Source organism: Myripristis murdjan, chromosome 12 (genome assembly GCF_902150065.1).
Source record: "Myripristis murdjan chromosome 12, fMyrMur1.1, whole genome shotgun sequence".
Classification (NCBI taxonomy): Eukaryota; Metazoa; Chordata; class Actinopteri; order Holocentriformes; family Holocentridae; genus Myripristis; species Myripristis murdjan.
The window spans coordinates 13,363,553-13,388,892 of NC_043991.1; the positions used below are offsets into that span (position 1 = coordinate 13,363,553).

At 40.4% G+C, this 25,340-nt stretch overlaps 2 protein-coding genes across 4 annotated transcripts; one reads left to right on the forward strand and one right to left on the reverse strand.

The window, feature by feature from the left end:
- The first annotated feature begins 851 nt into the window (after positions 1-851).
- On the forward strand, positions 852-9,376 carry stard7 (StAR related lipid transfer domain containing 7). 3 transcript variants are annotated; one of them, XM_030066037.1, is made up of 9 exons: positions 852-973; positions 1,292-1,754; positions 2,742-2,905; positions 3,069-3,118; positions 4,192-4,302; positions 4,538-4,620; positions 4,763-4,862; positions 4,967-5,051; positions 7,060-9,376. In XM_030066037.1, exons 2-9 carry the CDS (start codon positions 1,303-1,305, stop codon positions 7,236-7,238), a joined length of 1,224 nt encoding a protein of 407 aa, XP_029921897.1. In that variant the 5' UTR covers positions 852-973; positions 1,292-1,302; the 3' UTR covers positions 7,239-9,376. The 3 variants fall into 3 exon arrangements, with proteins under 3 accessions (XP_029921897.1, XP_029921898.1, XP_029921899.1); XM_030066038.1 differs by having other exon boundaries at positions 852-933; XM_030066039.1 differs by lacking the exon at positions 852-973 and adding an exon at positions 1,043-1,085.
- A 7,974-nt stretch (positions 9,377-17,350) lies between these two features.
- On the reverse strand, positions 17,351-24,776 carry drg1 (developmentally regulated GTP binding protein 1). The gene is made up of 9 exons (XM_030065902.1): positions 24,596-24,776; positions 22,834-22,957; positions 22,264-22,439; positions 22,085-22,154; positions 21,642-21,811; positions 20,396-20,526; positions 18,899-19,066; positions 17,923-18,045; positions 17,351-17,721 (listed from the first exon to the last, which is right to left on the reverse strand). Exons 1-9 carry the CDS (start codon positions 24,632-24,634, stop codon positions 17,622-17,624), a joined length of 1,101 nt encoding a protein of 366 aa, XP_029921762.1. The 5' UTR covers positions 24,635-24,776; the 3' UTR covers positions 17,351-17,621.
- Positions 24,777-25,340: the final 564 nt, after the last annotated feature.

Genomic DNA, 25,340 nt, shown 5'->3' on the forward strand with positions numbered 1-25,340 from the left:
GCCGCAGAGAAATGCAAAATAATAATACATAAATTATTCAGTACATGAACTCTAGCAGAAAAAAATTGACTGCAGGAAATAAAGGCCATAGACTACTATAATCTGCAGTAAAGGTCATGACCACTAAAAGAAATCTGTAAAAATAAATAAATAAATAAAATAAAATAAAATTCTACCTCCACCAGCAGCCTAAATTTAAGACTGTAGTATTTTGTCGAAGAAGCGTAATCTAATAGTTGTGTTATGCAGTAAACTGTTGTTTCAGCGCTTTTATTTATTTTTTTTTAACCAAATCCGTGACAAAGTCGCTGCTGTGAACGCCGTCGGAGGCGTGTTTGCGTTTCCTAGTACAGCGACGGAATATCTGATTTACTTGCATTCATTCTCCACAGCCTTTTGTTAATGCAAACCATAACCACTTTATGCATAATCCTAATATTACCGCTAATCTTAACACAATCCTAACACTAACCTTAACTAATAAACCAGACTGACCACCCGAAATGTAAAAAAAATCCGTTGCTATACTAGGAAACGCACATTAGCCCAGCGGAGGGCGACATGATGACTTTCCCTCCCCTGTGGGGTTGAGTGGACTGTAGACACTGATCTTGGACCAGATTTGTAATCGCACAAGACGGCTGACGTCGTAAGGATTTGGACCAAAAAACTGATCCCAGTTTAGTTGGCGTCCGTACCACGGCCCTATGGCGTAAACCAGACAGACGAACTTGCTACTACTTTATCCCCTAATTCCAAGATAGACCATCACAATGCTCCAATCAGAATCGACATAGAGCTATAAGCGTCCAATGGGCGTTCGTGTAGCAAATGAAGGCGGGTCTGCGGAGTGGGCGTGTTAGCTACAGCAGGAAGAGGAGGAGGTCAAGTGCTCTGCGAGAGTTTCGAAAACGTGAGGCTGCCGTCCAGAAGGCAAGACACACACAGATAAACAATCCTATCGGAGTTTCTGGTCAGTAAAAACAACTAACCGTGTCGCTATTTGACATTCAGTTGTAGAATTGCATGTTTTAACCGACTGCTGATGCGTTTGTCGGGTGTGTAGCTGTTTCCAAACAAGTCAGGTAACGTTAGCTAACCACAATGCCATGCAACGCGTGCTGTCACACAGCCAGTTAAAGTCATGGAAGTTGTGACGTTTGTCAGCTAAAGTGCCCGTTTATCAGCCTTTTCGTGGTTATGCACGTCAGTCGCACATGTTGGCAGGGCTTTAGGCAACATTAGCTGACTGTCGCTTGCATTTGTATGTCTTTGGGAACTCGTTTCACAGTGGCAGCCAAGATGTTTCAGTCTGCGCCCCGGCGGCCGCTGTGTGAGCTCGGTGTGCATGCAGCGAGGCTCCAGAGCACCAGTTCGTTCAGACGGGGCGTCAGGGAGGCTCAGCCCGGCAGAGACACATGGCTGGGCAGACGGGTAGGCCTCCTGCTGTCCTGGCTCCACCGAGCGGGGCTGGGTGCGGGTGAGGCCGCGGCGTCCGACAAGAAGAAGAAGCAGGGCTTGCTCTCCATATTTGCCAACCACTGCAGCTTCGTGACCGGCCAGAGGCTCCGACGTGCATACCAGATCGGCGAGCTTTACTCCAACCTGTACTCGGAGAGGACCAGGTGGACCTTAGTTGGGAACATATGGCGCAGACTTCAGAGCAAGCACGCCCCGACCGGGAAACTCGTCGCGGCCCTAGCTGGTGTCTTCATGTGGGAGAACGAGAAGATTCAAGATGAAGAAATTCGCAGGTATGGTTTCCGTGGCACACGCACTCTCACACTGGCTGTGACCATTAGGAATGAGAATCACCATGATATTATCACGATGCAATACTATTCCGAGTTTAAACATTTTGCAATATGCCGAGTACTGTGATAACATACATTCAGTGTCCACCTTATCAGCTCCACCTGTACAGTCTAATGCAGTTCAGTGCAACAGCTCGGCCATGAATTTGACCTTTTGAAGAAAGTTTATAATGTTCAGATTTTGTTGACATTATGGAGAATGTGTATATTTAATTCCATGTTTATTATTTAAGTTGTAGTTTGCAGAGTTCTTGCACTGGACTACATTGAGAGGTGTTTCTAATTTTTTGTCCTCCCTATGTATATACACGACGAGGACATAATATGAGAGACAACTCCATGAAATGCAGTCCAGTACAACAGCACCACTAACTATGATCTCAATGTCAAACATAGAGTTGAGTTAACACCTCTATGACTGTGTCAAAAAGAAAACCAGAGAAAAGGCATCATAAAAGTGAACTTTATGGCAGAACAGTTGCATTGGATTGTATTCGACTATGCAGGTGTACCTAATAAAGTTGCTACTAGTGTATACTGCGATATATTGGGATTTATGACCTTTCTTCAGCTGCACATTGCGTCCTCAAAGGAAAACTTTGTCTGCATCTGTTTTATCTGATAAGTTAAAGTTTAAATGCTGCTGATCTCACTTCAGTCACTTCTGTTGCAGTAAAATGGGATTGTCAAGCAGACAGACTGGCCAAGTCTGTCATAAATACTTGTGATAAATGTTGCATTGATTCTTGGCGATACTGTATACGTGCCATCTGTGTATCAATCTGTGTATCAGTATAATATAATATATCACAGTATATCACGATACTGTGCTGAATCGACCCCCCACCTACCTCTAATGACTCTGGTCTGTCTTGCCAAGTGGTAACTGCTCTAACAGCCAGAGATGGTATTTGCATCCTTGCCAAGGTGTGGACTTGAACTGCAAGCATTGGAGAGCGTGAGGCGTCTGAGCACATCGCCAGGGACCTTGGCAGCACAAGTGGAACCTGGCTGGGAAGTCGTGATGGATAAGAGGGACTTCAAAGTGTGGAAGCGGCCAATCCCTGGCAGTCACCTATATGAATACAGAGGTCAGACAACGGACACGCTCACATACGCACATACAGCACATATCTAATGTTTCCTGAGTTAATTCTTATGCTCAAGCTTTTGCTGATCCTAATCATTTGTTAACATTGACATGATTGCCCTCAATCTGTGTTAATCTCATTGCTTTTATCATTTTGCCCACAGTGTTGGGCTCCTACAACGACGTCACCCCAAGACAGTTCTTCAATGTTCAGGTATAGAGTGTTTTATTTCACATTATCATCAGTTCAATTCAAATCAAATTTATTTTTGTAGCACACACAAAACAACCAAAGTTTACCAAAGTGCTGTGCAGTCATAGTGAAGGGCACAACAATAGTGAGTAAAATCAGTAATAAGGAGCACAAAAGGTATTAAAAAGGCTTGAAAACAGCAATAAAAGGCAAAAAGAAGATACATGGCAACATCAAAATAGGTGCAGAGAATAAAACTTGTAAGAACCAAATTAGAGAAAAATAAAGGATTATAAAATACCAAAATACAAAAACTACAAAGAGCCACCGAAGGCCATTGAGTACATGTATGTCTTGACTGTTGTGACTGACAAGGGGGGAGCGTTTGATCAAAAGTTGGTGGCCAAAGCTTTGGGGCTGCCACCATGAAGGCACAATCTCCCTTACCCATGAGCCTCGGTTGTGGTTCATTTACAAACAGCTGTGCTGAGGCTCTGAGTGGCCTAGGGTTGGAGTATGGGCAGTTCTGAAATATGCTGGGGTGCCAGCCCATGCATGGCTTTAAAAACAAATAAAACAGATAAAAGCACCTTGAGTTCACCCCTGTATTTGACAGTAGACCAGTGCAGAGCTGCTCACTGCTAATGTGTTGTAATATTTTCTGTGCTAATATTTTCTGACACCAGATAGGAGTCTCGCTGCAGCATTCAGCTTAAGCTACACAGAGGACTGGCCGAGTTGCAGTAATCCAGCCTCAAGGAGATTAATGCATATTAGGCACATTTCAATCTGAATTTATGAACCATGAGACATCTCTTGATAATGTCCATCATATCACAACTATGCAAATGTGTCCAAACAAATAATCTCTCTGTAATTTGGTGTAGATGTAGTCTAATGTGCCAATGCTGCTCTCAACTTTTAACAAGTTTGTGTTCATCTATCTTTGCATGTCGACTAGTTAGCTCTTGCTCAACTAGAATGTTTGCTCCATATGTAACTTTGAAGTAATTATAGCAACAACACTCTGTGTACACACTGCTGTGCTATTTTAAGCCCCCTTTTTCTTAAGTCATGTTTTCCCTTTCCCCCAGTTGGATACAGAGTACAGGAAGAAGTGGGATTCTCTGGTTATCAAGCTTGAGGTGGTGGATCGAGATGCCAGTTCAGGCTCAGAGGTTGTGCACTGGGCCACACACTTTCCCGTGAGTTTTCTGCTGCTTGCTGTCAGTGCTCTGAGAGGAGGGGGGTTGTTCTGAGTCACATGGCTTGATAGGGGCACCACTGCCTGCCTGCCTGCCTGTCTGTCTGTTGTATAAGCAAACTGTGAATGACCTTGAGTCACTCTTTGACACAAAGCAACAATTTGCCACCTTTATGCATTAGTTTAATTTTAAACCGTGGTTCATAATATCATTTTCTGAACATTTCTCCTCACAGTATCCCATGTACTCAAGGGACTATGTGTATGTACGCCGCTATGATGTTGACTTGGAGAACAATCTGATGATCTTGGTTTCCAGGTGGGAGTTTTGATTCACAGAATTTCCTGACTTCATATATACTAGTCAGTTATATAATGTAGTTTAGTTTTCCTTACATTCATCAATGACCACCCTCTGTTTCTCATCCTTTGTCTATATTTGTTGTTATTCTGCTGTACAGAGCTGTTCAACATCCTCGAGTCCCAGAGTCTCAGGAATTTGTGAGAGTCCATTCGTACCAGTCAAAGATGGTTATTCGCCCCCACAAGTCCTTTGATGAGGTAGGACATGAATGTAATAATATTGTTATATTATTATTTGTTTTCGGTCCAGGTTCTGTGTGTTGTGTAGCCCTCGGGAGACCTTACTGTGTTTTTCTTGACAGAATGGATTTGATTACCTGCTGACGTACAGCGATGACCCTCAGACTGTCTTTCCCCGTTACTGTGTGAGCTGGATGGTGTCTAGTGGTGAGCTCTCTCCCTCTCCACCTGTTCAAACCAATCTTAGTGGATTATCCCTTGTACACAGGCTGGTTGTGGTCAGTTCCAATACAGATCATGGTTTAATTTTAAAACAAAGAAGTGCTAATATGAGTAATTCACATCTGAACATCCTTTATTCATGTATTGGCCACATGTGGATTGGCTAAAGTGAAGGGCACTGCAGACGTGATTTAATACAAAAGAGATCCCATTTCCAAACACAGTCTCATATTACCAGCCACTGAATTTGCAGAAAAGTTTTGTTGAATGCCTTCCAGAGAGAAAATATTATTTTTGCTGGTAGCGAGCTCAGATGCAACCTCGTATAGGTGCATGGGATGTTTTAACAAAAAACAAAAAACAAAAAAAGCAGTTGAGAATAAATAATCTAGCAACACCGGAACAAGAAAGACCAAACAATTTATTGATAAACCCAGAGGGCTTTGCTGAAATAGTTTGGTCTTTCTTACCCCAGTGTTGCTCGATAATTCCATTGTCATCATGTTTTTTGTCTTTTTGTCTGTTGGACTGTGTTATTTTAATAATTCATTCTGTTCGTTTAAATGTTGCCTGGTAATTTACAGGAATCAGACATTTTGATTCTACAGTTCCCCCAAAAACTGTTCAGGTCTAATGATGTTATTTCTTTTGAGATTTTCTTTGACTATTAGCTGTGGCATAATTCAGATTGGCCTCTTTTGGGGAGCATCTAACTTGTTCACATTGTGATATTTTTGTGCAACCAAGTAAAAATAGTGTTAAGTTCAACTATTGGAGCCAAGGCGAACATTCCTGTTGCTAACCAGTTGATGGAAAATCTAAAAATGCCCATTTCTGTTAATAACCACTGTTACTGTTTGGCAGCTGTATGTGTAACCTCTGTGTCACAGCAACAAATGTACTTCCCTGTTTATTCGGTTGGCCAGTATTCATAATGAAATGAAACACATCAGAGACCAGTGCAGTTAAAAATTTTCACACGTCGGTGTAGTTGTCTATAATGACAAAGAGGAACATCCTTTTTTTTTTTTTCTCGTTGTAGTTGCCTGAGGGGGTTGGAAGTCTTCAAGTTTCAAACATTTATTAATATATCTTCCTCTTCTCAGTTAATCTCTATCACTTTCAGTTGTGTATCTACTACTAATCTATTGATGACATTGGAATTGTACAAGCTGCTATTTGAAATTGAAGATAAGTGAGCGAGGTTGTGTACAGTTGTATGGGTCAGCTTTCTAGAGTATTCCAGTGAAATGGTAGGTGGGAGGATCTAATGACATTATACCCAGTGTTAATAATGCTTAAAATGACATTCACTCTTTTTCTAGTGACTAATAATGCATTTTCCTATTTGTGTAATACATTAATATTGGCTTGTTAAAACGTTATTGTCTTTGATTATTATTTAGCATATATATTATCATTGTATTATATTTGTTGATCAAATTTATAGGAAAAAATCCCATGCCATTTTGTGCAGACCACTACTGCTAATTTGTAAATAAATCACAGTCTCCGTATTCTTTACATAAATAACGGTGGCTTACTGTTTTAAAAACAGTGAGTAATAGCATTACATTTTAAAACAGTGACTGACAGCACAATTGCTACCAAAAGCCTTAGTGAAATGGTTTGTTTTAAAACTGGTAATATGAAAAGTATTTCTAATAAAGACTAAGGTTGTAATGTAACTAGTCACATATTAAGTTTATTAATGATATGAAGTTACTACAATTCAAAGTACCTTTTACCAATATTGGTTAAGCTTGTGCAATTTATTTTTTTTCCAGACTATAGCAACACATGGAGTTTTTAGTATTTTGTGCTTTTTTTCTTACGGTTTCCTATTTATTGTAGAAAAATAGGACTATTGTCTGTGGGATATTTTTTGTCCCAGCTCACAGGAATCACTCATACTTATGTCACACATTTAACGATTGTCCATCAAATACACTACCATCTGATAACTGTGCGTCTCTGCCGTGACACCTGCTAGGTATGCCTGATTTCCTGGACAAGTTGCATACTGCCGCCTTGAGGGCCAAGAACCTGGAGGTGGGGATCCAGGACTATGTAAGTGTCATAAAGCCCAGCGACAGCAACCGCCAGCCGAGCCAGGAGCGCCTCACGGGGGAAAACACACGCACAGGCGATCCTGGGCAGATCTATGCCTGAAATGGACATCATATTAAGGGAGAGTATGTTAGTGTTTTTTCACCTGCACTTGAACACAAATTAAATCCTCCAGCGCCACGCCAAGTTTATGGATACATCTCGGTAAGCGGGAACGTCAAATGGTTACAACCTATGCTGAAGATGTGCTCATGTCCATCCACTGACACGGAATTACTGCAGATGAGAAGTCATGAGAAAACAGACTGCATATGTGAGGGCATTTTCACCCTTTTTAATCCTTTTGCTAATATTACATGTAGTGGTATTTGCTATTTGAGCCAAACTACCCTTATTGTATAGATGCTGTTGCCAAAGCATTGTTTCTCTCATCATCATGTTCCTTCTCCTGCCTGACATCGTTCACACTACTGGTAACCACATCACTGTACTACCCTGTTTTCTGACTGGAGTTAGGTGATTGCCAGATGTCATTGATGGGACGTATAACAACATTTCTCACTGGCTTCTGACAGACAGTGTCATCCAGAAGTTATGTCGTGGCCTGGCAAATGAAGAAAAGAGGTGCCCATGCCTCTGGTGAACACATGCTAACATGCCTCTTCATTGCATGGACTTAGAGCTACTGGTGTCCTGATTTGCTTGCAGCATGAGAGACTGATCCTCATAAGATAGAACTGGATGGACAAAATAAAATGACTCTACACAACAAAGCATTTGGATTGAGTGGGAAAGGTTTTCCATAGGACTGGAGATGAATATTCTTGAGCCTCAGTGGCTTGTTCACGTGGGGATTGCAGTGTTTTGCTGTCAGCACAGCCCAGGTTTCACGCTGTCCGTCCCACTGCGTCTGAGTGACTGAAACTGCCAGCGTTGACAAAACAGCCTTCTAAAGATAACCAGTCCTTCACCATTAGGGGCGTAGTGTCTTATGACAACCACATAATCCTCAGATGCAAAGGTATTGACGTGCTAACTCAACAACACGCATTTTAACTAAACTGTTGCCCTTATCAGAGTAACTTATAGCACTTGTGCCACCCTCAGAGCATTTGCATTTCATTTGAGTTTAAATCATAGATGAAACTATCCCATTTCAACTCAGACACACCCTGCTGTTAACTGTTGTAGCAGACTGCACTATAGTGTGGACTAGTGGAGTAATGGGTGTTTGTGTTTCCCATCTGTTACTGTAGACCCTGCACATTCACACAGCCATAGTCTAACTTAAGTAGCGCATATACTCTTGCGCTTTGTAACATTTCCCTCTGGATCAATGTGATTCTAATATATATTTTTTTGTTTTGTTTTCTTCTCTCACAGTTAACTTTGTTAAACGTGTATGTCCTGCTGAAACATGTACGACCCTATCATCCTTTTTGCTGCAGGTGTTATGAATGTACACATACATGCTGTGGAATATAGCAGCCTAATTAACTACACTGTTTACAGCCTGACAATCTGGCGCAAATACCTTGACATCCATTTGTTCAAAAAATGTCTCATCTTGTACTAAACTCTGGCATCTAATTTGTTGTAGGTGTACATGAGAATGAATGGTACAGCTTCACAGTACTCCGTTATAGTTCGAAAGAAGGTCCACGTTTGTGAAGGAAATCCTACATGTACATGTTTTAAATATTAGATCATATATCCCCATGATGTCTAAAATATGAATAGTTTCTATCAGGTGTTTCATGGCTTGTTTAAACAAAAGCTGTCTGTGTACGATGGAAGACATGCACGATATGTTAAGTATGTGGGGGGAAAAAAAAGAAATTTCTCTCATTGTTTGACTTTTCTCTTGTCGTGGTCAAACAGAGCCATGAGATATATTGAAGTGAGCATAATTACATAATTGAACAATATGCAATGTTTGATGATGTTCAGCTTGCGAATGTAACATTCTGGTGTGCTCTCATTGTAGACACCTGTGTGCCACCTGCAGTAGTCCAAAAGTGTGTTGTCATATACTGTTTTTTTTGTTTTGTTTGTTTTGTTTGTTTGTTTTTTTCCTGCAAGCGGATTAACTTTTGTTGTAATTATCAAATGTTAACTAAGAAGCAGTATAGTAAATAGAAAAAGGAAAATTGTACAAGCCAGTGCACTTGTAACCCTGTGATTTACAAATGATGAAATGGAACAACTAATAAGTTCAAATAAAACGATTTTCAAGTGTACTTTACTGGCTTTTGAGTTTAATGTTCAGTCAGTGATCTTGGAGCGCTTTTGTTTTTCAGTGTGCTTACTGGCATATAGAGCCCTTAAAGAGAAGTGGAGGAGAAAAAAAATGAAGGGTTAAAAAAAAAAACAAAAAAAACAACCTCTTGGCACTCTCTTGCAAAACTTTGGGTTCAGCTGAGATTGTTTTGTATTCTCTGAGAAATGTTTGAGGGAGGTGGTGGGGTCAAATGCTAAAGCCCCAATGTCTTCATATGTTAGACTAACCTCTAAGTACAACCTTACAAGCCGCTCCAAATGACTTACATACAGTGACCCAGAAGTACTTTACCATTTCAAAAGTACCAATAAACCAAAAAAAAATCTCCTCTTCTAGATGAGATTGATACTTTATTCATCCCAAAGGAAATTCACATTTTCCAGCGGTATCCACAGATTAAAAAATGACATCAGAAGACTAAGTATACAGTGTGCAATGTGCATCTTTTTCTGCCTCATGTATTTTTTTCCCCTCCCCATGTCCCTTAAGGGGCTCCGTACCATCACCTTGACGGTTGGTCAGAATAAAAAGACTAAGATTAACATTTCTGCAATACCAGACAGCAGCTACAGTCCAGACTAAGGGGATAATCTGTAATCTATCCCTTGCTCGGACACATGGTCAACAACAGGCTGCTCAGTTTACTGAAAGCACTGTCACTCTTAACCAGCAAGGAACTTGACGAACTCTACTGGTTACCATTCATTTAAATAAAACGACTTGATGGCAAAATTGTTGGTGCAATTAATCCCTCACTGGTAATGGCATTTTGACATAAAACGTAAACACTGCTGTACAATAAATCAACAATTTTTCATAGAAAGCTCATTGGCAACTTAGTTGTGGAAAATAAGCACCTTGGGTTATTTCACAAGGTCGGATTGGAAAGTTAGCCAGATAACTGTGGAAAAGGTTATATCCTAGTAACAGTAACTTGAGTTGGTAAAACTAAATTTGAATGTTCAGTGTAGGAATTTGATTCAATTATGCATCTCAGTGATTGTTAATAATATATAAGTCTCATAAAAGACGGCACAAAGCTATCTAGGTAATTCGTTAATCCTGCTTTGTGACATATTGCTCAGTCCCATATTCTCAGTAACCATTCAGGACAACAAATGTCACCGTCACCTCAACTTTTAGGTGCTGTGGACTATCAAGCTTGTAGTTTCTTTGAGGAGATCAAACTGTTTGCCAGTTAGAGCCTCACTGAACATGGGCTTTTATTTCCTTCAAAGGGCCCTTGTGCCTCTAACTACTGCCCGATAGGAACATGTACCATGTCATCTGTGTGCAGATAGACGAGTTTCCATCCAGGTACCTGGAATTTTTTGTCCCAGACCTGCAAAGATTTGGCACATTAGCCTGCTGATGTATGAGGGTAAACGTGTAAAACATGAGTCTCTGCAGCTTGTAGTTCAGTCTGTCCAGCTATTTCATTTGAAAAACGTTGAAAAAAAATGTTGGGTTTTGTCTTACTGCAACATCATTAACACGATATCATTTTGTATGATCCATTTAGTCAACGCTTGCCTTACAAACACCCTGCACCACTAGCAGTTGGCATCAGCATGTAGCTGAGATTGCCTTTTGGCTAGGGTAACAATAACATGACATCAATAAGCAATGAAAAAAAAAAAAAAAAAAAAAAAAAAGTAGTTTGCAGCTGCAGAGAAATAGTGGCTGAAATAAAATGCTGTGATTATGACCGGTCAGAAATGCTCAGCGCTGCAAGCCCCACCCCCAAAGTTGATGTGCTTTTGGAAAGTCCTACCTCCCCAAGCAGGGACGTTCTGGGGGTAAAATAATGTCTCTCAAACTTTTATTTAGACCCTGGTCCCTGCAGTGGAAATGCAGTGGGTCCCTCAAAAAGTTCCTAGTCCCTGGGGAAAGTTCTTGCAGTGGAAACACGGCAAATGATTAATTGCTGTGATTTTAATGTAGACAACGTCAAACACACCCACAGAAACAGAGACAACTTTTGTCATACGCATATTTATGTGAGTGTGTGTGTGTGTGTGTGTGTGGATAATAGCTGCGTTTAAGATGATAGCTACAACTGATGCACTGTCCATTTGGAGAATGCATTTTTATATTACTTCAACTGCGGCACACGCCTGCGACACACTGCTGGCAAGGTTAAACTCTCCAGACAAAGAAAAGCTGTGTATGCAGGACAAATGCATGAATAAATATTTCTAGGCTTGGAAAGTTGTCAGTTCTTCAGGATAAAACCAATTTACCCAACATGACATATAAAAAGAGCTCTTGACTCATTAGTTGAGCCATTTGACAGAGATTCAGCTCTGAATATCTTGCAGTCATCTTTGAAAGTATATATTGTGTAAACTCTGAAACACTTGGGCCATTTGAGTTCATTCAAACAAGAAAAAAGCAGCCTTTTGTAAATTTACAGTTTATTTTTTTACAATATAGCCCGTGATAAAATTTATTGCATGAGACTGATTTGATTCAATGTAAGTGGCTTGTACTGCACAAGTCTAAGAGGGGTATCATTTTATTACCATTTCAAGCACATCATCTCTAAAACACATCAGCTTTATGTATTAAGCACTGCACCATGTCACCTTGTTTGATTTACAGATCCGTGATGTGTCCAAAGTCATAACTGAGTGCACCTTGTTTTAACATATGACCTCTAGTAGCTGAAATTACAAGACACAGTTAAAAGCCACTGAACACTTATTGTAATTGATCGCATCCACAAATCTTCCATGTCAAAACTACCCAGCTTGCAGAAAATGACCAAACTGCTTCGTCGATCAAATGTTATAAAGCCCCTGAGCCCCATCACTCCCCCACTCCTTTGTTTCATTCATGCCTACCGTTCAACATCAGTAAATGCATTGGCGACTGATAAAAACACAGGATGTTTAGATGCTGAGATATTTATTATGACCCAGAATCATGGCCATGGTGCCCTATTTTATAGCATGCATATCATGAGACAAAAAGAAGGCATGTAATTATCTCATCGACTGAATGACAAAATTAGAGCCTGGAAATGAGAAAAAAAAAAAAAATCTTCGGAAAATAATTCAAATTACCTAGTGGTTGTTGATCAGTTATAAGATCTCCATCACGCAGTTGTCACCCACATTCTCTACAATTTCGATTCTCTCAAGATTGTTTGGCATTTGATCGCTCTGCTTTATTTATTTTGTAAATTTTGCATTTGTTCTCTGACAGCTTAAGTAAGCAACAGACTTGGAAAGGGCGATTGAGGTTTTTAATCTGAGGGCAATGCTGACCTTGGGCTTGATAGCAGTAGAAGGCAGATAGTGCTCACAAGCCTCCAAGGTGCTTGGCACAACCATGGACAGAAGCAGCGCTGCATGGTTAGATCAAGCACAATGGGGTCCTGGGCAAAGACGCAAACCCCATCACAGATCCAGCTCAGTCTAAAGCTTCTGCAGAACCTAAAAACATATCCAGCTCGGTTTAGACGTCGATGAAAGGCAGAGGAGACTCTCTGTAAGGCTATAAAACAGATGATGTCCACTTTTCTAGTTGTAGTCAGACACTGTCAACCCATTTTTGGTGAGTATGAGCAAAGAGCCAAAAATCGTGCTGGGGAAAAAAAAAAAAAAAAAAAAAAAACTCCTGAAAAAGACTTTTTGTGATTTTAGAAAAAATTCAAAACCAAAATCTGATGCCGTTTATTGTTAATAAATCCAATGAACAGTCTAAGCACATTTTCAAAGTTTTGCGGCATCCATAGCCCAAAGTCGAGATAGAGGAGGTTCCATTGGTGTGAGGGAGTGCTTCCAGGCTTACGGAGTGATTGACAAAAATGAGACCACCTCTTTACACAACTATTAGATAAGGGGAAGTGTTTGTAATGCAGCGCGGTTGGGGAACATCTGCAAAATAGAAAGAAAAAAAAAGATTAGTCATAGGTCACACTCACTGCGGAAAAAATGGGCAACACCCTTCCTGCGCACAAACTGCGTCAAACCCCACCCTCCCAATCCTTCGCACCCTATCCCAGCAGATGCGTTTGTACGAAGAAAAAAAAAATCAGGAACACTTTACGATACGAATTTTAAAATATTCAAAATTTTTCATGAAATGATTTACAGCACGCCAGAAGGATGGGTTGGTTAATCAAATTACAACTCCATCAGTCTGTAAGGCATTTTTCAAGTGATCAATGGAAACAGAGTTTAGGTAATACGATGGCGATCTGGTTAAGGACCTCAGTATCTCATATAGTACAGCCACAGAGCTTTTCACTGTAATTGACTAAAAAAAGAGTCTTAGTGGACCAGGAGACCAGTGGACTGAAGAATGATAGTTATAGCTGTACCGCTCTTGTCCATCTGTAGACATTCACTGTCTCCTCAGAGCAAAAACACAACCATTCTTGACATTTTAGCTCTAACCATGTTAACGGTCACTGGGCACAATGTCAAGAGTCATGATACCATCAAGCTGAGAGAGCTCAGAGGAGAGTCTCCCCAAAAAGGTTTGGCAATCTTGTTACCTTTCTCAGTATCTCCCTCAGATCCCCAGAGACATTTTACTAAAATGAGAAGGCTTGGTGTGATAATCAACTTAGAGCTCTGGCAACTGAACCACTTTGTGTGATGAAATTAGATAAGCGTGCAGACCGTACACTGCATGTTTATCTAATTTTGGTAGTGTGTGCACCAAACACTCCACAAAAACCCTACATTTGTGGCGACAAAATGGGATTAATGGCACAATAATGGGGATGACTTGGGTTAGAAATGGTGGATGTTGGTGAAAACAGACTTTTGGAGAACGCTGAAGATGTTGCAAAGGGATGCGGTGTAGCTGATGGGATGGAATGATGGTTTTTATATATGGTTTCACAATAATGCTCTTACCTTCTTGCTGCTTTTCTTTCTTTCTTTGAAAACAGTCAGTTGTCGCACAGCTTGAGACTCAGGATCTTTCACAGTTGCATTTGAAACGTACAGAAAACCAGTCTTACTAACTCAGTTTCAAAGCATGATTGACAGCATGAATGATTTGGCATCCTCCACATTAAATCGAGGATGCACTTTACTTTCTAATGTAAAAAAAAAAAAAAAAAAAAAACAACAACTGAGAAGAAAAAAAATCTAACAAAAAAATTTCTTTAGACTAAGGGTCACAGAGACCATCCCAAGAACATATCAATACAACACGACAAACATGAGACTTGGTCATACCTCACACAGTATCTTACTGACAACACGCCAACTGGTGTCTTTGGAAAGTCACTTCCATGCATCTGCTCTTTCCAGGGAAACTCAAAGTTGAAGCTAGGTGGAGCGGATTGAAGAGAGGTGAAGGAGACGTGGGTGCTTTGAGCTGTGTCTTGGGGTCTTCCAGCTTGCTCTATTGGAGACAGACTGTCCTGACTGTGTCTTCAGCACCTTTCAAGTCCCTATCTCTTGCCCCTCCTTCAAGTTAGGAGGGGTTGGTGATTTTCTCTTGGGATAGGTGGACTAGCAAAAAGGACCTGGGCAGGGTTGGATTGGCTATGGGTTGGAGTTTGGGAGGGGGGTCTAGTTCCGCATTTCATAAATATTAATACAGAGTCCTCCCTCTCCAAACGGGCAGATTCTTTAATTTCGTTAGAGGGGGAAGTGCTTTATTCACTTAATGGCTTTTATTAGTGCCCGGTCTTCAACTCTTTCATTAGCTAAAGTGCTGCTATAATTTACAGGGGAAAAGGGGGTGGGGAAGAGGCGGTGACCGGGGAGTGTTGATCCTGCTGCTGCCGGACAGGAGCATGCTACTCCAAAAACCACTGCAGGTTTTCCTCAAAGAGGCCATTTCTGTCTGTAATATCAAATATACTCACTCTGGATAGCATCCTCTTTGGACCTTTACAGTGTTGTTGAAGTAAGTGTTGATGCCAATTGAGTTGCCTTTTCTCTTGCAAATTGGCACTTTATGTTATCTGTAAACTTAATAAAGGATCTTGTAGCAAATCCACATCTTTATTAATAAAATTCAAATTAAAAAAAAGTGATGAGAGCAAAATACACTGTTGTCAAGACACAATTCATCCTAGTACAATCAAAATAGCTATGCCAAAGAGTGAAAAATGTTTTAAGGAAACATGCCCCCCTACTTGTACTAACAATTAAAGTTATTCTAATATATAAAAGAAAATGTACATACTAAAACCATCACCCAACTTAGAAAGCTAATTTTCCTCTACCGTCATGACTGAGTCAGATAATTTTACGTTTTTTTTTTTTTTTTTTTTTTTTTTTAAACACAGCAGCTGTTCTGATAATCTGAAATTATGTGTGTTGTATTGCCCAAAATGTCACTTTATCTTTACAGGTATGCCATTTCCCATCCAATAGTGAGAGCTGCATTATCCGATATGAAGCTATACGATTGCCCCTTTAAAAGACCCAGCTCAAGCATGTATGACAGGACTGAATTGCCTCGGTTCGGCTTGAGTCTGTCTCTCTTCAAACTTCAAGACTGAATATATATTGTTCTTTATATTGTCTCCTGAGCCCGCTGGCACCGTCCTCCGTAATCACTGGCCGCTATCAAGTGCTCAGACACAAAATGGCTGATACATTTCATGTGGTAGGTTACCATATATTGAAATGAGATAAAGCAAGCATCCTGATGTGATCCAGTCTGATGAAATGTTCTTCATTTTGCTCTGTAGATTCTTGCTAGTTGTGAACAGATGGGGTACAATGTCCCCAGACTGTCTTGAGTGAATGAACTGATTAACCTGAGTGGCTGTCCCTACCAGGGAGAGGGGGGTGGGCGACCAGCCCGAGTAACTGCCTCCATCATCAATGTCACATAAATCACGGTGGTGGACAGGGCTTTCAGATGAAACCTTTTCTGTGAGCCAGTCTGAGATGGTCCTGGTTTTATTTTTATTTACTGCTGGAATATTTCCTAGAGAAGAGATACACTTCCCACGTAACTGAGGGACCATGTGATTCACACCAGGTTTGTAGCTGAGCCTCACACTTGTCCCTCACACATTACACCATGCTAATTTCTACATGTGTTCCTTTTGCTATAATTTACTATTGCTTTTGTTAAATTGTTTCACTTACTGTCCCAGGTTTGTGTTAGCATTACATTAAAGGTCACACCAACCCATTTGTGGTTAAAGCAAACACACAGCCATGAGCTCGTTTCAGGCTTTTTGTGTGTGTGTGTTTCAGGTTCGGAGATTGTTTAATTGCTTGCTCCTTTGTTCAGAGCCACCATGCAGGTTTAGTGTTTGGGAGGGGGACGCCCAGCATTTCCCACTTTTTATGGTATTCCTGATATCATGGCTGACATCACTGAGCCAAACCAAGTGGGGGGTTTTCTTTTTTGCAGGGACATCTCGTGTTTGTTTGATGCATTTATAAGAAATGTGTCAGGATTACTTACCTTTTATAGAGGCATTTAGGAATGTGAATGGGCTTGTAAATGAGTCGAGGAATCTTATTTGATTTCCTTGTGTTACGGTTACGGTGGAGATCAACCTATGTGGTGGTACTGGCTGAAGCCGGATAGGTGAGAACCGAACACCCTATATGGTCAGTCGGATTTTACATCCTGGGAAGAGGTGAGGCAGTGCTGCCGCAAACACCACGAGTTAAATTTCTGAGATATTTTCCTTGCACGTTTTATTTTGCCTGTTTACATGTGCAATGGAGAGTGCTGTAAATAAGTATTCACTTCTGGGAAATCAAGATGTTTGCTGGTTCTGCCTACCTACCACCTTCCTTGATATTTGATGAAATTGCCTTGATTAAAAAAAGCATAAATAAAACCTCTGTGCCTGGCTATGTTCAGCATTAAATACATATTGACATAACACAAGTTACTATTTTATATGGATGACTGAAACTTATCTATTTGGAATATTCAAATGAAAATATGTCGCTCTGTATGAATTAAAGGAAACACCGCAGGATTTCTTTAAAACATTTTTATTTTACAGCTTTTGAAAATTTAATCCAAGGCTCAGCTGATATTCAATGTGAACAACTTATAGTGCTAAGTACTGTGTGGGGTTTTGAACTGTGACAGACAATTTTCCTTTTTATTTTTCCTTTTCCAACTTAAAACAAAAAACTGGGAACCACAAGACACAGATGCTCTTATGGATATGGTTGATGATGCGTTGAGTAAATGTATAGTACACCCTGTGATAAAACAGGCCATGCAGTGAATTAATGCTCTTTTTACTTTTTCACCAGCTGGATAACATCTTCATCCTCCAAGATGTGGTCTTTGCCCACCTTTTGAGGATTGTGTTTCACTGATGAGCCCCACACTAGCGCGCTGAAAACACAGAAGAAGAGTTTGGAGTTTGAAACCATTGACATAATAAAAACAAAAACTCTCTTATTAAACAGAATCTACAGAATCTTGGTATCAACTGCAGGGATGTGATCATGACAAAATTATTTAAAAAAAAAGCTATATAAATAAGTAAATAAATAAATAAATAACTTATCTCTTGTGAAAGGGTATGGTACTCACTATTTGAATTCTTTTATGAGGTTTTTGTGAATCTTTAAGCAAAAATCTTCCACAGCAGTTCGTCCGTCGGGGAGTACAACTGGCGAGGTGTAATCAGGGAGCTGGCCTTTGGGTTTGGTGTAGCTGTAAAGGAACAAAACCACATTAGTCAAATTTCCACAGCTGAATCTATGACTACAGTCTTAACAAACAACATGAAATCAAAATATTACACTACTCACAAAAAGTTAGGGATATTCGGCTTTCGGGTGAAATTTCAGGATGAACCTAAAATGCATTATAACTTTTACAGGTGAACTTAATGTGACCTTCTGTAAACGTTTGAATGCACATGTCCAACTGTTCAATGTTTCAGTACTTTTTGCACAAATTGTTGTTCTCTAACAAGGAGTTTACGGCAAAATTCACATCAGGTGTTTGATGCTCGAGCTCATCGAGGTCGTATCATTAGGGAACGGCTGCTGGAGACTGGGGTACCTCAGATGGAGTGGCCTGCACTTTCTCCAGACCTGCATCCCATAGAAAACCTATGGGATCAGCTGAGTCGCCGTGTAGAGGCTCGGAGCTCTGTACCCCAGAACCTCAATGTCCTGAGGGCCGCCCTTCAAGAAGAGTGGGATGCCATGCCTCAGCAGACAATAAGTCGACTTGTGAACAGCATGAGACGTCGTTGTCAAGCTGTAATTGATGCTCAAGGGCACATGACAAGTTACTGACACTGACATTTTTTGTTGTGGTATATCCACCACTGTTGTTGGCTTTTGTTTCAAGAAATTGTTTGAGATGAGGAAATCACCAGTGTATGCTTCTACTTAAATGCCCTACTTTCATGATATAATATCACTGTAGCGTGAACTTTTTATATTTTCCATAAATTTCACCCAAAAGCCAAATATCCCTAACTTTTTGTGAGTAGTGTATATGGTTGAAATTCCTTTATGGAGCGTCTTGGGGTTATCAACTGAACTCTTCTTACATGCGCACAAGCTTCAGGTAGTCCCAGATCTTCTCCAGCAGGTCATCGAAGTTCCAGCGGTGGTGGGCTGAGATGGGTACGCAGTGTGGCACCTTGTAGATGATGTCGAGCTCCTCAATGGAGATCTGGTCGATCTTGTTCAGCACATAAATGCACGGGATGTAGACCCTGTTGTGACAAGAGGGTTGTGAGAGGGTGCAGGAAGGAAAATTACCCTGAATCTACTTTCACTCTTCCTTTCACAACTTGCATATGCTTTCATACAAAAAAAAGGTAGGCAGGTTGGTATTGTTTGTATTTTATTCATACTGGCATTGCAAATATAAAGCAAGCAATAATTTTCTATATTTTGTAAGAATGAATACATGTCAGATATTTTCCTAGTTAACCCTATAAAGCCTGAACTATGAAAGAATTGTTAGAAAATTCAAATTTTTTGAAACTGAACCCTTTATTTAGTCCCATAACAAAATGTAAAAAAAAAAAAAAAAGATTTTTCAAAAAATATGTTATTACATACTGGTTTTCTGTTGTATCATATATGACAGTACTTGAAGTGCCAATGGTATGGTCCAGGGTAAACAGGGGAAGTGTCCAAGGGTATACAACAGTATTTTGGTCAAGTATTGATTAAACTGAAAACGGAATGTGTTATTTGATAACGTGTATCATATATGATACAAATGGCTTATAGGGTAAATTTTGTAAATGAACAAGCAACATTGTGTTAAAGAGGATTTTGTAAATATGGTACAGGGTTTTCCACAGGCTGCTGTCGTCAAGGTGAACTGCCTTAACAAAACAATTTATCCAAACTGAGACCACAGCAATGTGGAACCAGTCCAGAGGCAGCCAGAAACTGCAAATTATTTTGAGAGCATCACATGGAGTAAACATATTTACACTTTTACTGTATCTTCTTTAGTTAACAATAAAGTTATAAAATCAGAGACACTTTCTCCCTGTCTCAAATACTGGCAGACACATATTAGCAAATTATTTCTTAGCAAACAAGGACCCTTTTTACTGATAGCGCCTCCATAATTTCAGAGTAAGCTGACTCCAGTTTGAGTCACCAGGAATGGCACAAAATAACCAAATTAAATGTATTTCTCTTCAATTTTAGACAGAAATGGCACAGAATGGGTTATGTATGTTATTAAATTAGAAAGGAGCATTCCTTATGTATCCGCTGACCATATCTCTGACTTGGCATAGTTGAATGTGTAAATTTAATTAAACTGATAATTTTGGATCTCATAGGCCCCTTATGTATGGACAATGTTGAAATCAATGTCCTGCCCCTTGTTAAAATGTGAAACATCACCAGGAATTTAGAGAAATCCAGAAGTGCTTTCACACCTACCTGAGCCCCCAAAACACAGGCTCATGCATGACCAAGAGGCCAGGATGTGTAGGAATGAACTGTAATGGATCTCAAGCCACATTCACAGGGAATGACTAAGGAAGGACTATCCCAGCCCCTTCGCTGCTTACCGGTTTCCTTCCACGACATCAATGAGGTCATCAGCAGTGGCGTCGCTGCGCAGAGTGATGTCAGCATTGTGGATCTTGTACTCTGCCAGGATACTCTTAACCGTGTCAGCATCCAGCTCACTTTGTGCACACTAGAGAGACAGAGCAAGGCGGACAAGTAGGAAAAAAAGGAGGAAAAAACATTATTAAGTGCTATATTTTCACCTGTTAAAGTTTTGTTCTTCTTACTCTAACAAAGAAATAAAAATTAATCAGTGGAATGAGACAGTCAAAATTAATATGATCAAATACAAATGAAATGATAAGAGGATTTGCAAGCAATGACTAACTAATTAAGGGGGTTAATTTAGGGGGTTATCTGGTAATGTGTGTTCTCACTTATGTCCATCAGAGGGCAGCATCACAAAGGAAATTTCAAATGTAATTGCAACACACATGATTCTGTCTTTAATTTGTAATGAAGCATTATTGAAACAGAATGATTTTTCCTCTACATTTGACACCTTTCTGTTTTCTCACTCAAAACAGACATTCAATTTCCTGATAAGCATGTCTAAAATCTAGCTTTTCATGACATGCACTCATTAAATGATATTCTGAAAAATATAATTATGTTACTACCTTGAATGCTTAATGGGGTTGTGAACTGCCTATAGGGCCAAGATCCACGGTTATGATTCTGAGGTTGTACAGCCAACTTGCGTTACTCAAGATCTAGCCGGTTTGTGGCACAACAGCCGTCACTTAATCCATCCTCACATTGTTAGATACGTCTTCTCAGGAATACACAGGCAGTAATATTTCTTCAGTAGCTAAATGGGTTTGTCAGCTGCCTGTTGAGGCAAGCCTCATGAGGTCACATGTCAAGGTGGTCAACCACCACATGTTAACATCACCAATATATAACACAACTCATTTGATAAATCGTTATCATTCCTATGGTGCTAGGACCCCATGGATATTTTTCTTATTTACAATAATTTATTATTTATGATACCACCCACATGATGATCTTTTTTGGACTCAACTTGTTGAATAGAAGCTAAGCCTTTTACGGTAACAACTCATAATTCTAATCTGCCCCCTACCCAAACGCTGCAACACCACACACAAGAAAAAAAAAAATTCATCAAAACTTCCTGAATCTTTTTTTTTTTTTTTTTTTGGTGTCAACATGGTAAATATCACTAATGGGGAAAAGTTTGAAAATTTGAAAGAGTTTGAAATGCAGCAATGCTGGACGTACTGTGGCTGTGAAGTTGATGCCTCCTTTGTCCTTCTTTTTGAAGCCGATGTTAGGCGGCTGCTTATTCAGTCGGATGCCAAAGCCCTCCAGCTCATGCTCTATTAGCTTCTTATGGCCAAGAGGCTTCAAGACATCGAGCACAATCAGGATTAGGTTGCAGGTCCGAGCCACTGAAAAAGAAAGACAACAGTGGTTGGAGCAAAGTGGCCACACTTCACGTCAGTCTGTAGTTGCATGTGCTATTCCTACCATTGTGTTTTAAGACTATTTCTTTGGCATTTTACGTCCTATTTGATAGTGATAGAGACAGGAAAGTAAGGGGAGAGAGACAGACACGTGGCACACACTACACCAGCTGAACCACCGTGGCATCCTCATTCCTACCAATTTTAAACTTTTGGACATCACTTTGCAAATGCACAAACTACTCTGGTCAACCTTACCTGCAATGACCTGTCTGCCTCTGCCTTTTCCATCCTTGGCACCTTCAATGATTCCTGGGAGATCCAGCAGCTTAAAAAGAAGCAGGTATGGTAAGAAATCCACTTAAACATTATAAAACGGCGAATCTTCACTTCAAACTTTGTGCAAGTTGTGTACAGTATTGTGCAGACTGCTGTACCTGAATTTTGGCACCTTTGTAACGGATCACTCCAGGTACTGTCGTAAGAGTGGTGAACTCATAGGCCGCTACCTCAGAGTAAACTCCTGCAAGGTTGCTCAGCAGGGTAGACTTGCCCACTGAGGGAAACCCGACAAACCCAATACGAGCATCCCCAGTTTTTGCTACATCAAAACCTAAAGGAGAGAGAAAAGACTGTCAATAAATCGCTCAATTTTTATCTGCATGGCACATTGCATGTACAGAAAGCATTTCAATAGCTTTCTTTGCACCTTCTTTGCACAGAGCATTTGTACTAGGTTACTGACAGATCTGACTGGGGTTTGAATGTTAAGCCGAGGAATACTGGGTAAAAATAACCCTGTTGTAGCTCCTATGGATCCCCCTCCAGCAGGGCAAAGATGATTTTAACAGATGAAAAGACAATAAGCAACACGTATGGAAACTGATCATGATTAAGTCTTTCCTGGCTGTGCAGTGGCCTTTTTAGCTGGGCCAGCTGTTTAAAAACAGCTTTAGTTAAAGTAATAAGTGGACTAAATATGCAGAATTTAAAAGCCATGGTCTGACCTTCCCCTGTTCCTCCACCACTGCCTCCTTTTGGTGTGATGAGCTCTCTCCTCAGCTTGGCAAGGCGTGCTTTGAGCAGGCCCAAGTGGTGAGCCGTGGCCTTGTTCTTCTGCGTCCTGGCCATCTGCAATTATGAACACGTGCAAACACAAATGTTACCATCCATGAAGTATGAATCTCACTCCACACAGCTGACAGAAGTTGGAAACACTGTTGGTTGGACTGAGAGACTACAGACTCTTGGCCCTCCATGGCACACTGTCACCCACTCCTGAACTAGCTGGCATGAAAGAAAACCAGCAGCACTCTGGTTCCTATGGCAACCAACTCAGGAGTTACCACTGACCCAACAAGGTTCATCTTACGCTGCCTCCCTGGTCCCATCTCTGCTCAAGCCTTTCCTTACTTTCCTTGGACTTTGTCTGGCGTTAGACTATCTGGTGATACGAGTGATCATGAGCATGTGGTTACCATGGAGATCATGATGCTCATGCTCAATTCTTACACAACTGATTCCAGCTAATAAACTACATATGCTGTGTTTACTCATTTACACCTCAAATGTGTGTGTGTTTTGTGATCATGCCTAGGTCTTCTCTGAATTTACCTGTATGAGCATCAGGACCAGGTGACTGATTGATTGTGCCTGTGTTATGGCCCTGCTTGTATGCTGTCAAACTGTGAGTGTGTAAGAGCACTGATTAAAGTCCTGAGAGATTGAAACCTTTGCTGACTTTGGTGGCAGGGTGGGCAATATCTCAAAATTATATCGCTATTTTGACATAAAACTAGATATCATTTGGAATTTCAGATATTGTAGTATCATCATATGACATAAGTGTTGTCTTTTCAGGTATTAAAGGCGGCATTACAGAGAAGTGATGCAATTTTCTGAACTTACTAGACTGTTGTAGTTGCTCTATTGTTTGCCTCTACCTGCTTGGTTATCATATCCACATTACTAATGACTGTTTATCAAAAAGTCTGTTGTGTAAATATTTTGTGGAAACACTAAACATCATCCCAACAATATTATCAAGGTATTTAGTCAATAATATAATATTAAAAGCCCTAATTCTGTAGACAGGAGCACCATCTCAATGCAAAGGCCCTCTGAGGCCCTCGGCTCTTTTATTTTGTGTGTGTGTTGCTAATTGTAAATGCTTCCTCCTTTTACCTATACACCAAATCTTTTGGCTTGAGTTGGAGCAGTACTAGAATATTGCATATTGCATATAATATTTAGGTCTGAAATATTAAAAGGTAAGATTGTGTATCAGTGAGGCAGTGACACTGTGAGCTTGTGAGCTTGTCGCACACAACTCCAAGGTGAGCATCAGCTGTTTCCTGCACGTCCAGCTCACCTGTAACGATACACCTTTACTGAACTCAGCTGCTGTCAAACCTTAGACTAATTAACCCAAACCACCACTGTCGCTGCTAGCATGTTTGAGCTGGGCTTCACACCAACAAGTCACAGAGCTGCACTGACACGCAGGCGTCGACAACATCCTGCCACTTCCACTGTAAGGCTACATGCTTTTGCTAACAGGTCGGTCACACAACAAGACGCTTCACTGCGATTCATTTTGGTGTATTTCTTAAAATATACCCAGCTGACAAGTGACTGTTACCAGGTGAGAAATAGTGTGATGCTAGGTGATACAGGCCCAGCTGTAAGGGCTAGGCTAATACCGACTAGCGCTAACAGCTAAAACGTGACTGACTGACTGGGCTAGCAAGATGTCCACCTTTACCTTACCTCATTTTCAATCTCTGCTATTTTGGCGAGTAAACTCATGTTGCCGCAGGTCCACGGATGTACTCAGCGTTACCGGTGAAAGCTGGAAAGATTTTGACATGGAAGTTGGCAAAGTTAACAGCTTGTGTTGAGCAGGCACACACACACAGGTCTACGACAGTGCTGCTGTACACTGTTTCTCGGTAAATCTCGCGAGAACACATGCGTCGTTGATTTAAAGAAAAAGTTATCGTTGCCCGCCCTTAGAGCAGCAGCCAGCTTTTTTCTTTTCTTTTCTTTACTTTTTTTTCAGTCTTTAGCAGCCAAATACACAGTGCAGGTGCAAAACATATGGTCCAGTCTATCTATCTATCTATCTATCTATCTATCTATCTATCTATCTATCTATCTATCTATCTATCTATCTATCTATCTATCTGTCTGTCTATCTATCTATCTATCTATCTATCTATCCCGTTTTAAAATTACAAGCTCTACAATAAACATATAATTAAATTTACACATTCTCCACAATGTCAACAAAAACGGAACATTATAAACTTTCTTAAAAGGTAGACTTAATGGCAGAGCTGTTGCATTGAACTGCATTGGATTGTACAGGTGGACCTGATAAAGTGGCTACTGAGTATATTTAACAATAGCAACTCTGCAGGCAATTTATATACAAAGGAGGTACCTGAAAGACCTCCACCATCTGCAAAATGCATCACAAAATAGCAAGTTACTGGCAACAAAATTAGTTGGG

What these genes read in the sequence shown, in the direction of transcription:
- stard7 (XM_030066037.1), top strand. Translation starts at nt 1,303, where the DNA reads ATGTTTCAGTCTGCGCCCCGGCGGCCGCTGTGTGAGCTCGGTGTGCAT. An exon ending in ACTGGGCCACACACTTTCCC is followed by an intron (nt 4,303 to 4,537) that starts GTGAGTTTTCTG and finishes TTCTCCTCACAG; the next exon opens with TATCCCATGTACTCAAGGGA. An exon ending in GAGCTGGATGGTGTCTAGTG is followed by an intron (nt 5,052 to 7,059) that starts GTGAGCTCTCTC and finishes GACACCTGCTAG; the next exon opens with GTATGCCTGATTTCCTGGAC.
- drg1 (XM_030065902.1), bottom strand. Translation starts at nt 24,634, where the DNA reads ATGAGTTTACTCGCCAAAATAGCAGAGATTGAAAATGAG. An exon ending in ACAAAGGTGCCAAAATTCAG is followed by an intron (nt 22,155 to 22,263) that starts GTACAGCAGTCT and finishes CTTCTTTTTAAG; the next exon opens with CTGCTGGATCTCCCAGGAAT. An exon ending in GATGTCGTGGAAGGAAACCG is followed by an intron (nt 19,067 to 20,395) that starts GTAAGCAGCGAA and finishes TTGTCACAACAG; the next exon opens with GGTCTACATCCCGTGCATTT.